Below are 12,673 nucleotides of genomic sequence, written 5' to 3' on the forward strand. Positions count from 1 at the left end.
AATAACGTAGGAAAGCGACATAATAGGTATCAAAACCTGCAAGATTGTCAGAGGAAACTGAAAAGAAATTACAGTAAAGACTTTCAAATTTCCTTCAAGAAATCAAACTGGTTTTAATATTTTTCGTCTCATCTTTCTTCATAATGATTCTCAGTCTTTGAAAATTATTTAAATTTACGAACCTTAATGTGCATAATTTTTCAATCCATTTGGAGGCCCATTCCTTGCTCCTCCGTTCATCAACCGCCCTGGTGACCTTCGATTCAACTTCTTTTTTCCATATTCGATACTTTTTTGTAAAAATATTCTGATAGTAAAATACATAATTCTAGTAAACGCTCGATATAATGACCCCTGTGCTGAAAAATATCATAAATACTAGATATATTTTGCCAAAAACGTTATTCCTCTGTCAATATCCGTCATAATTAGGATATGGCTAAATATATAGCGTTCTGATGATTACGAGCAGGGAATTTTGCCAAAAAATATAAGTCTAGAGAATTGGAAAGTCTAAAGAAAGCTAAATTCAAGAAGAATGACTAGTTCTTTTTAGCAAGACTGATCAAAATTCACACACAGGCGCATTATTCACTTCTAGATCTTAATACGGGAAAGTATTCACATCTCGCTATTCTTTTTACCATAGATTACGTCTAGGACCCCCTAGTTGTTGTGATAGATAATTCTCGAACTTATTATGAAATGCTAAGTGTTTTATTCCATTCTACTATGCGCACATAAACCTTCATAATTTCAAAGTTTTATAGTTTTTGCGCACCAAAACAAAATACAACTTTAAATTGAACACTAAAAATAGTGGCAGAGGCGTCGGCACTTACGGATTTTTAATAAAGAGAGATTTTTGACAAGGATTCGGAAAGTATACTTGAACGGCGGTTATTACAGAGCACCCCATATATTTAAGGAGCCATTATTTATTCATTTTAAAGATGCATTTTAATGATTACAGGAATTATTTGAATCAGCGGTTACTCCAATTTCTGGGCCTGTTGGATATACTCATCAATATATTGATATGACTCAAACTACAGTCACTGTAAATGGAACAACTAAAGTAAGTAAAAATTACACGAAACTTCTCAATTTTTCTGCTTTCCGAAGATGCTAATCAATCTCAATTGAATGCAATCTGACCTGCGTAGTGAAATTAACAAATAACTTATCCTTAAAAACTTAAATTGAGTACAATTGGTATACGTTTTTTTTAACCTTTTCCTGATATTAACGATAAACTTAATCTTAAAATTTTACGAAATTGAGTATTTTCGGTGCACGGTTTTAATTTTTAAAGAAATAATTGTATAAGATTTAATTTCGTTTTTCACTTCTTAATGAAGCTTAAAAACTTACGACGATTGGTACACGTTTTTTTTAGTCTCTAATGAATTTAATGAACGAAATTTAGTCTTTTTTCGTTCTTACCTTTTAATTAACTAAACAAGGAACTGGTTGGTTCTAGTGCCACTTGCCACACGGGCAAGCCTGCTTGGTGAAACTGAGCAAATTTAAGGTAGAGTGTTCGTTTCTTGTTTTTCAGTGGCTCCATCTATGGCCAAGAATACGATTTCTGCCACACCAAACGTCACACCCGGTTTTTCCCCATTCATACATCCATTTATTCATCCACAGATCGTAATTTTGACCTGAATCATAGAACGATCGATCTCCAATGCAGTACACCCAGAGGTATTGATTTGTTATGGGAACATGGAGGACTTTTGCGACTCGACAGATTTAANGCCATAAACTCGGCCCATAACCTTGACAGCCGAGATTCTCGCAGAATATCATATTTGTCATGTCAACAATAAAAGAGAAACGAAGTTTCTGAATAAATGAGTTTATTTAAAAACATTAGTAATAAAGAATGTCACAAACAGAGTGACGAAAAGAAAGAATACAAAATGATCTGCTTCAACAGAAGCTTAAATACAGATAGCAGGTGACGTCATGATCCACGCAAGAACGACCAACAGCAAATGAAAATAAACTGGCCGATCCCCGCAGACCATGACGTCACCGACGCAAGTTGAATGCATGAGATCGACGACGGAAATTCGAACCTCATACCTTTTAACTTCTATTATTTGTCTAACAAAAATCTTACGAAATTGAGTACTATTGGTGCACATTTTTCACCCTCTCTGATTTACCCTTTAATTGCTTCATGTCAATTTTTTTAATACTTTGTAACTATTTTATCAATGGACAACAACAAAGTATCAAGTCAGCGAGAATAAGAACCATAAACTTAAAAGTAAAGCTGTCGATTGCAGAAGGGCCAGTATGGATTTGCGAAGCGGAGAGTTTTTGTGGGAACGAACCAACTTGCTACACTCTCTTTCGAAAAATAATATTTACGATTAATTATCCTTTATAGAATAATCAGCAATTAAATTAGTTAATTAAACGTGTGATATAAAAATGTCGTATCACATAAAACTAATATTAGACATTGTTTCCTGGATAATTAACGTCTTTCTCTAGAACTATAAAACAGTAAGACATTTTCTCTATATCAGACGCAAATTGCAAAGTGTGTAACGTGAAAGCGGGAACTTTTTTTCTCCATATAATATCAGGGGTTTCACTAATGGCTGTTCATAACAATGAAATAAAATTATTAATTTTAAACACATAATACAAAAGAAGATCTTGGAGTTATTCAAGATATTTTTACAAGATTTTAAAACAAGAAAATATTCTTAAATGCATCCTCATTTTATGCACAAAAACGTGAGCTACCATCTACGTTTTGATAGTCAAAAATAAAATTCGTTGAAAAAAATTATGCTTATAAAAGTAAAAGACATTTTAACGTTTGATTCCGTAACTAAAAATATCATTAATGGAATTAGTTGGGACAATAAAGGTCAAATCCTCCTACCAGTAAAGTTGCCTCTTAGTTTGTGAAAATCCGATTGCTAGACCAAAAATTTTTATTATTATTATTATTTTTTTTTTGCGGCCTTGCTACATTATAATAAAAATAATTGATAGTTACATTGATTTCCAAAAAGTTTATAATTCTCTTGTCCTCAATACAAATGAATCAAAAAAATTTCTTCTTCTTAAATGATTTATTAACTGCTAAGAAGCAGTTTATAAATCATTCAAGAGATAATCAATACCATAATCATTATCATAAATCATTAATGATTTATTTTATCTTGACAAAATCAAATTTGTACACAAATCAATAAGGAGGATATGCTTGATTAGTACTTGTTTGAATTCAGAATAGTACTCAACATTTTTGTTAAATTGAGAATGTTAATTTGAAATATCTTTATGAATTGAGAATAGTTTCCTGAAATGATTATTTGAATTTGAATTTGAAGGCAACAACTTGTAAACCGGCTATGGGCTACAGTTTCGCTGCCGGAACGACTGATGGACTCGGATCATTTGAATTTAAGCAAGGTATTTATATGTAATTTATCATTACTCCGAATGAAATTTTTGACTTTTGTTTTTGACAAAAAAATCGCAAAAAGAGAGAAAAAAATCGTAAAGATTATGATTTTTCCAAAAAATAATACAACGAAGAGCCATTACATTACGACCACCCTCCATCTATAAAAATGGGTTCGCCCAGGTTTTCATGGTTTTTCGCCCAGGAACAATGTTTTCATGGGGCACATTAGGACCCATAATCCTCATAGAACAATCCCTGACGTCTGTAAGCTATTTGAACATAGTTGCAGACCAGGTTCACCCATTCATAGCAACAGTTTTTCCTGCAGGGGATGGTGTTTACCAACAGGATAATGCACCATGTCATAAGGGTCGAATCGTCATTGATTGGTTCGAGGAACATTTCAGTGACTTTCAAGTCATGTCTTAGCCCCCAAATTTACCTGATCTTAATCCAATAGAGCATTTGTGGTCCTACTTGTAAAACCAAATTTGTGCTGCCACGCTATCCCCTCGCAATATGATGGAATTGCAGGACCTCTTATTGGTGAGCCCTTGGTACCAGATGCCTCAGACTACCTATTAGCACCTTGTGGAATCAATGCCACGGCGGGAGCTAGCAGTTTTGAGGGCTAAAGGTGGTTCTACATGTTATTAGCAGGGTGGTCATAATGTAATGACTCTTCGGTGTATATGAATAATAATAAATTGAATCATAATACAACATTAAATTAATGCTGAGAAAATGCTCTAAAAATACGAGTAAATTTAGTTGAATTATGAACATGTTTTATATTTTAAAATCAGAGAACGACACCAACGCTTTTCTTCCGGAAATACATATTTGATTGAAATGGTGAATGGCGAATTTTGTAGGGCATTTCTTTATTTCATTTTATTTTATTTTATTTTTTTTTTTCATTTTTTTTATTTTACTTTATTTTATTTCTTTATTTCATTTTATTTATTTTTTTTCATTTTTTTATTTTACTTTATTTTATTTCTTTATTTTATTTTATTTATTTGTTTATTTGTTATGGAAGTAAAACATTTTTGAGCTTCCGATTACGTATTTTATAAAAGTACGTGTCCATATTAAACGTTTTATAGGAGACTGTTTTCAAATGTACATTGCATAAAATAAAGCATTATCTCTCAAATTTCATTCGTTTCTATTTAAATTTTACCACCAAGAATGCTCACAGGAGGGGGGGGNGAGGGGGGGGGGGTATCAAGTGGGACCAGTCGCCATAGCTCTTCTTGGTGTAGAGTATTTTTCGTTAAATGTACAATTTTGTAGTTTTAGAACTTTAAATTGGGTTTAAAGAATAATTTTTATTAAGGAAGAATTTTTAATTAATTTAGTCACTTAAATATTAATTAAATATTGATGATATATGAAAATATAATTTGAAATTTGGGGAAAGGAAATTTTCACATTTCATACATTTTAATATATTTATTTCATACCTTTACTTTAACAGTTTTCTAATACCAATAATTACGCTTTTACGTATCGTCATATAATAACCATAATAAAATATTTTTTAAAGAAGTAATTTACTTTAATAAGCAAATTTAAGAAGTAATATTTTAATAAGTAATTTAAAAAACAACAACTGTGGAATATAATGATATATTTTATCATTTTTGTGAATATTTTTAACGTATCATAAGATTAGCACTATAAAAGATTATTGTTAATTGATACATAGTGTATGATAATATACTAATAATTTAGAAAAATACAAAATTAAAAAAATTCCCTTTCGTATAATTAAAATTTATCCTTGTATATAAATTACATTTTTGAGTAATATTTAGTTAAATTTGAATACATTTTTAATTACATTGAATTTGAGCTCACCGGCCTGAATCAAAATGGTCATCAAATTGATGTAATTTTTAAAAAGAACAAAATATTACCATTTTATGTGCCAGTTATGTGATCTTAGAAGAACTCGTTTTTTTCCGTGTTTTCCCTGTGTTTCTTTTTCACAATGTTAGTTTTATCTCCTGAAAATAATGTTTTATACGAAAATATCTTTAATAGTGAATCTAATTGAGATAGATATACGCCGATGAGCCATTACATTATGACCACCCTCCATCTATAACAATGGGCTCGCCCAGGTTATCATGGTTTCTCGCCCAGTAACAATGTTTTCATGGGGCACATTAGGACCCATAATCCTCATAGAACAATCCCTGACGTCTGTAAGCTACTTGAACATAGTTGCAGACCAGATTCACCCATTCATGGCAACAGTTTGTCCTGCGGGGGATTTTTTTACCAACAGGATAATGCACCATGTCATAAGGGTCGAATCGTCATAGATTGGTTCGAGGAACATTCCAGTGACTTTCAAGTCATGTCTTGGCCCCCAAATTCACCTGACTTTAATTCAATAAAGCATTTGTGGTCCTACTTGGAAAACCAACTTCGTGCTGTCACGCTACCCCCTCGCAATGTGAGGGAATTGCAGGACCAGTTGGTGAGAGCTTGGTAGCGCTCAGACTACCTATCAGCACCTTGTGGAATCAATGCCACGGCGGGTGCTAGCAGTTTTGAGGGCTAAAGGTGGTCCTACATGTTATTAACATGGTGGTCATAATGTAATGGCTCTTCGGTGTATAACTGAAACGTTATTGTTTAAAGAAAATTTATATGAATTTTTGTTGTTTGCGGAACTAATAGGCGGGGCTTATTAGTCTTGGGGGATGACCACCCCTGTGTACCATCCTGTAATCAATATAAGCGATAATTATCTACTTAGTAGATCATAATTACTGCTTAATGAATTTTTTCTTTAAAAAAAATTATTTCTGGTAAAAACGATGTTCGGAATTGAACAAACGTAATAGAGTTCAATCACAGAAATATTCGATTCATAAGTTTCAAGTCCGGTTTTATTGTTTGATAAAATGAAAAGGCGGCGAATGTTAATAAAGAACGACTATTTGAAAATGGTTTTTATTTTCCTGATAAAGTATTCGCTGTAATTAACCTCGAATATAATTAGTCCGATTTTAATAAAGTTAATATTAATAATCCTTAATAAGCATATTTTTTTCTTCATTTCTCCTTTGAATTTTTAAAAAAAAGTGACAGTAAGCAATGAATTCAGAACATTCTGTTTTTGTTTTTTTTTGTTTCCAAAAACAGGGTCTTCATATTGTTTGACACTAAGTTTAAGATTATTTGTTTGTAGGATCAAAATCAGAGAACAACTTGATGTGGAATTTAGTTCGAAATTTAATAAAAGCTCCTAGTGCAAAACTCAAAGAGTGCCAAAAACCAAAGCCAATTTTACTAGCCACAGGAGAGGTAAGATGATTATTATCCTCATGATTTTTATTTCATTAGTATATCCCCTCTGAATTATAGACATTCGATTGTTTCTTTTTAGATGACCCTTCCATACCAGTGGCAACCAGCTATTGTCCCCACTCAGATATTGAAAATCGGACAACTAGCAATGGTGGCGGGTCCTGGTGAATTTACGTAAATAACTATTATTTTTCTTTTAGAAATGTTTTTAAAGTCTCTTGGCATTTAAGGCAAAATTAAATTCCTAGTGCACTTTAGCATCGCATTCAAATAAGAGTTTCGGTGCTGCCATCTAGTGTGGCTGAAACTAGACGTCCAAATTAATATGGCCAACGGTATCTCACCCATTGTGGTGGTGAAAGAGTGGATACCACTTCTGGAGAACGCACTAGGTCTGCTCATGTGTGCGCACTTGTGCAGCTCATTGGAAATAGAAAAAAATAAAAAAAATAATGTTTTTAAAGTTTTATATAAAATATTTTTTAAAAATGAAAAGAATGTTTTTAACATACTGTACTAATTTTTTCCACTATTGAAGGTCAAAAGAAAAAAATTCTCTGTAGGCTTTAATTTCCAAAAAATAACATTCTCTAAAAATAAAATAAAAGCTATTTAAGTTTAGAGAATTCGAATGCAAGCTTGCGTGACACTAAAAGCTGAAATTGTTAAAAATTATATTGTTTGGTGTTGTACAGAAATACATTTATCTACCATGTCGTTAGAGTAATAATTATAAATAAATAAAAAATTCTGTCATGTGTGATCTTTAAAAAGAAATTTTTTAGAATGCTAAATTTTATATCATTTGATAGTTCCTCTCAGCAACCCCCGTGGTTATCTCTCATTTTCTTCTTGAAACTCGGTACTTTTTTTTTAAAAAAAAAAAAAGTATAATTTTATATTTAAAAAATATGTAATTATTTTAATTTTAAGAAGGACACTTTCTTAATACGGTAATCGTAGCAAAATATATGATTATTCGGATTTGAAAATTAATTGTACTTAGAATATTTAAAATTAATATTGAATTGTATGACACAAAAAGAAATAATAAAGTAATTTTACTTGTTAACAATATATAACGATAACCTTATATTACGTAACTCTTCAATACTCTAGAGCAGTGTTCCCCAACCTTTTTATCACCACGGACCTGTCAACGTTTAATAATTTTACCGCAGTCCGCTGAGGGGGGAGGGTATTTATATATTAGAATATTTTGATTTATTAATTTTAATTTTATGGTATTTTAAACATGCCTTTAAAATAAAATACAGTTACACCAAAAAACAAATATAAAGTGATTTAACATTTTAACTTACTAGAACGTTAAATCAATGAGAACCCTAAGCTTGTTTCTTTGCAATGACACGGTTCCATCTGGGAGTAATCGGAAACAATGATGCATTACAAACATTTAAAAGTTTATGTCACTACCTTCGGGGGACCCTTTTTTAAAATAAATAAAATATTAATGGAGCACAGATATTTTTAATTTGGGGTATAAACCTAGGAATTTAATTTTAGTTTCAAAGAAATTTATATCATTCCTTTCTTTTATATAAAAGAAAGGAAAATAAATTACGAAATTTTTCGTTACACCAGAAAATAACTTTCAACAAATACTAATAAATCATAACCTTGCAAACTAATAGTATTAAAATAATCATATTTCATATTTTTCCTGTTTATCGTTTGAAATTGAATTTATTTTTTATTACTTGCCGGCAATGTATGAGACAATTCATATTTAACGCATTTCTTAAGCATTAAATAGAATATGCCAAATGAGAAACGAGCAAAGTATGTACATCTTCGATTTATTTTGGAAATATATTGCGATGCACGGATATTTATGAAAATTGCGTTTCCCTTAATAAAAAAGTCATTTGCAGTTATTTATCTATTTTTTTTTCCTTTTCATGTTCTAAATTATATTTTCAATAGCACTCTCATTATTTTTCAAGAGTAACATTTGTATTTTTGAGAAATGCACGTCATTTACATAATAGCCTTTTCAAAACCATTTTTCATGCTTTACCTAAATAGTCTCTGTTATTCTCTAGAGTATCTAGTAATAATAGTAAGATTTAAATATAAATGCTAAGATTTATGTCTGGTAACATCTAATCTTTCTTCATTTTTTTATAATTATTTTGTTGTTATTTTTATGACTTCAGGTCAAGCGTGAATTTACAAAATGGAGGTTAAATGAACGAAAAAACACTTAAAATTGTTCTGATACCCCAATGAAATTACTTCATTATCAAAATATCTTTATTATTGTTTAGGACTATGTCGGGAAGAAGAGCAATGAGTGCAGTGAAAAAGGTAAATAAATATTTATCTCTTGAACAGTAAATAGACTTCACGTTTAAAGATCCACTAATCATTGTTTCAAGAACTAAACTATTCCATTGTTGGAAATTCGCAATTACATCTTTTTTTCTAGTAATAATTTCAGGGCTACCAACTGCCCCGCTTTCTTCAGAAATTGCAATAAATTGGTATCAAATTATATTATAAAACTTGCAAAATAAGGATAATAACGCCCACTCTTTAAGTGTCACCACGAGATGGCTGTAATGAAGTTGCATTTCATATGATACTTTGAACTTAGGATATCTGGTGGTGGAAAATTTACTTGAAATAAAAAAATTCTAAACTAAATATNTCTCCGCAGTTGCAACATTTAGGTGGTGAAGTTTTATCCTTATGGCACTGATAGGAACGGTGGTCGGCGGCACATTTTAGACATCTTGGTTGAGATTTGCACATTCGTTGTGTGTGGCCGAAATTCTGGCAGTTATAACATTGTATTGGGCTATTCCCTCCACGAAATCTTTCAATTTTCACGGGAAGGTCACAAATATTGGTTACTGAGTAGATTTGGTTATTTTGTTCTGTTTTGATCAATATTGTGAGAAAGAGTGGGAGGAGCCGATAGGCCTCGCCCACTTTTCTTCTAAACTGAATCACTTTGCTTGTTATAATGCCTGTCTTGGCCAATTCACGGGAGATATGATCTGTATTGGTACATGCTGTGAGTCCACGGACTAGAACTTTGATATGCATGATTGGTGGTTCTGTTTCTGAGATTGTGGGTGGAGCCGCAGCTGAATTATAATCCTCCATGGGTTGGGTCAAGTCAGGATTTTCTTCGTTGTCAGATTGCTGCAAGGAAGTGGCGACATCTAGTAGTGGTGGAGGGCTGATATTTGTAGTAGTGGATAAATTTTCAACAGGCTTTGTAGCTTTGTTTTTCTTTCTCTTTTTACGTTTTCGTTTTTTGAGGGGGGGGCTCGGTGATATTTTTGGATGAACTTTCCGAATCTACGGATGACACACTCACTGTCTGCTCCAAAAGCCGGCCGCTTTCATGAATTTCTGTGTCAGTGACTTCCGCTGATGTGCATTTCAGACTTGATTTGCTGGTTATAGTTTCTTGTTTTTTCAAGCAGTTCGCTTGCTTCACTGTTTAGTTCGCTTGCTTCACTGTTTATTTTCCCGTATGCTTCCATCATTCTCTCATATATCTCTAATTCCATAGGATCCGTGGGTGGTTCAATCGTCATAGGATTACGTCTCGAGCTTTCGGTTTGACGCTTTCCGCCACGTCCGCATTCCTCATGTGGAATTTCCATCCATCGTTGTATCTCCTGTATCGTTGAGTTTCGTGTTGGAGTCTCGGTTTGTCTCTTTCCGCCACGTCCGTGGTGATGATAAGTGGCCATATTCTAGATCAGCAGTTTTTACCAGGAGAAGAGTACGCGCTACCCAATGTCTGAGTACCAAACAGCCGCTAAGATCATGACCACGAGATGGCTGTAATGAAGTTGCATTTCATATGATACTTTGAACTTAGGATATCTGGTGGTGGAAAATTTACTTGAAATAAAAAAATTCTAAACTAAATATAACTTAAATTTCGTTACCACTAGAAATTTCTTTTTTTACTAAGAGGAGCAATTCGGCAACTCCGTAAATTGCTTCTCTGAAAAAAAATTTCAAATACACCTTTTTAAATCTTAGTAATGGGGTACGGTTAGGAAAATAGCAGTAACTTTATAAAAAAATTAAATTTTTTTTGTGATTTATTATTTTAACAATTTACCACGGTATACTAAAATAAACCCTATTACCTTTTGCATAGACTTATTAAACAGAATGGCACAATTATCTTAAATAATAAATTGTAATGGCTTAATAGCAATTCTAAATATGTCGCGTGTCACAAATAACAAGAATATAAATTTTCAATCATAAATTGAAACGCAGATCTTTTTATTCTGATCACGTTCAAAATTAATAAAGTATAATAATAAATAAATAAATAACAATCATCTGCGTAACAAATGACCTTAATTATCAAATTAACTACCACGTCACTATCCGTATTTAGAAGAAGAAAAAAAAGCTTGTATATGCATACGTAATCCCTATCATAAAATTGGATCATTTAATGAGTTGTTATTTTAGCTTGGTCACCTTTTAAATATATCCTTAACAGCAAATAAACTTTAATGGTAACCAAGCCGAATGCGCAGCAAAATTGTATTTTAATATTCCAATTTTTAAAACCCTCTTATGAGCCTAACACCGCAATTAGTTATAACCAACATATAAACCAAATTTTTTCACTGTCTAGCTATCACCTGCAGCTTTGGTCTGCGGATGTACTTCGATTTCAATTTTAATAATTTTCAAACCGATATTTCATAATTTTCTGCCGACGATATCTGTTAGGCATCATCCGGATTTTTCAATTAGCAAACAACGACTTTTGTTCATTCTCAATCATTGTTTCGAATGAATAGGCTCTTTTCTTAACTTACCTATGTATATATCTTCAATCCTTAGCATTACTTCTAATCATAAAATAGGCTCTTATTTTAACTTATATATACGCTCATTCATTATATTATTATTTTTAATGATTAAATAGGGCCTTATATTAATTTACACCAAAGAGCTAATACCTTATGACTACCTACTCAATAAATTGCAGCTGTTTTGAACACCTTAGACCTTCAAAACAGTGGCAACTTGACTCTGTCATGGATGCTGCTTGGTAGATAACTGGACAGGTTGTTCCAAATGTACCAAGATATTAATTGGTATTCATTATGCTCTTCGAACCACTCCAACATTCTTCACGCCTTATGAATTATCCTGGAACGGTCTATTTCCAGTCAAGAAAATAGACATTATGTATGAGAACAGCTGATTTGCAATTATGGTCAGATAGTTCGCAGCTTTCAGGGTCTGTTCTGCCACAACCATGAGTTCTAGAGCAGCTTGTGATAACGACCTCTAAAGCATAATACCGCCACCATCAGTCTGTGTACAACCAGCGGTAGATGTGAGGAGCAACTGTTCACCGAGAAGACGGCACACCCTGACAGGATGAAGGTATAATCATGATTCATTTGACCAGACAGCTGTCTTCCACTTATCCATGGTCCAGTGTCGATGTTCCCGGATCAACAGTAGGTGTAGTCCTGTGACGCTTGGTCAACAGAGGCACACGAGTGGGATGTCTGCTCATACCTATATCCAACAGTATGGGCTGAACTGCATGTTCCGAATCACTTGCACTTAGACCTGCATTGTATTGGGGTATCAGCCGAGCCACTGCTTGACGCCGACTTTGTTTTACGAAGCGGGACAGCTTCCGGCTCCTTTTTTCGTTGACGACACTTGGGCGTCTAACACCTTGGCGGGTATTGCTAGTTTCGCCGTTACTTTTCCATTTTGCATAAATATTTACCAGTCGTGCAGTTTCGGAGATACTCGTTCCGTGTTTTCGGGCCATTACGATCTGCCCTCTATCAGATTCGCTTAATTCAGTAACCTTTCCCATCACTTGCAAAACTAAATGCAAGAATGATTCCTAGCTTC

The 12,673-nt window shown here is 32.9% G+C and overlaps 1 protein-coding gene across 1 annotated transcript in view; it reads left to right on the forward strand.

The window, feature by feature from the left end:
- Nucleotides 1-12,673, forward strand: part of LOC107456255 (neutral ceramidase-like) — a 47,144-nt gene that overhangs the window by 26,833 nt on the left and 7,638 nt on the right. The window contains 5 exon segments of the mRNA XM_071179653.1: nt 974-1,078; nt 3,366-3,447; nt 6,654-6,769; nt 6,852-6,946; nt 9,064-9,103. Coding sequence (XP_071035754.1) covers nt 974-1,078; nt 3,366-3,447; nt 6,654-6,769; nt 6,852-6,946; nt 9,064-9,103 — 438 coding nt within the window.

Source organism: Parasteatoda tepidariorum, chromosome 4 (assembly GCF_043381705.1).
Source record: "Parasteatoda tepidariorum isolate YZ-2023 chromosome 4, CAS_Ptep_4.0, whole genome shotgun sequence".
In the NCBI taxonomy this organism is placed as follows: Eukaryota; Metazoa; Arthropoda; class Arachnida; order Araneae; family Theridiidae; genus Parasteatoda; species Parasteatoda tepidariorum.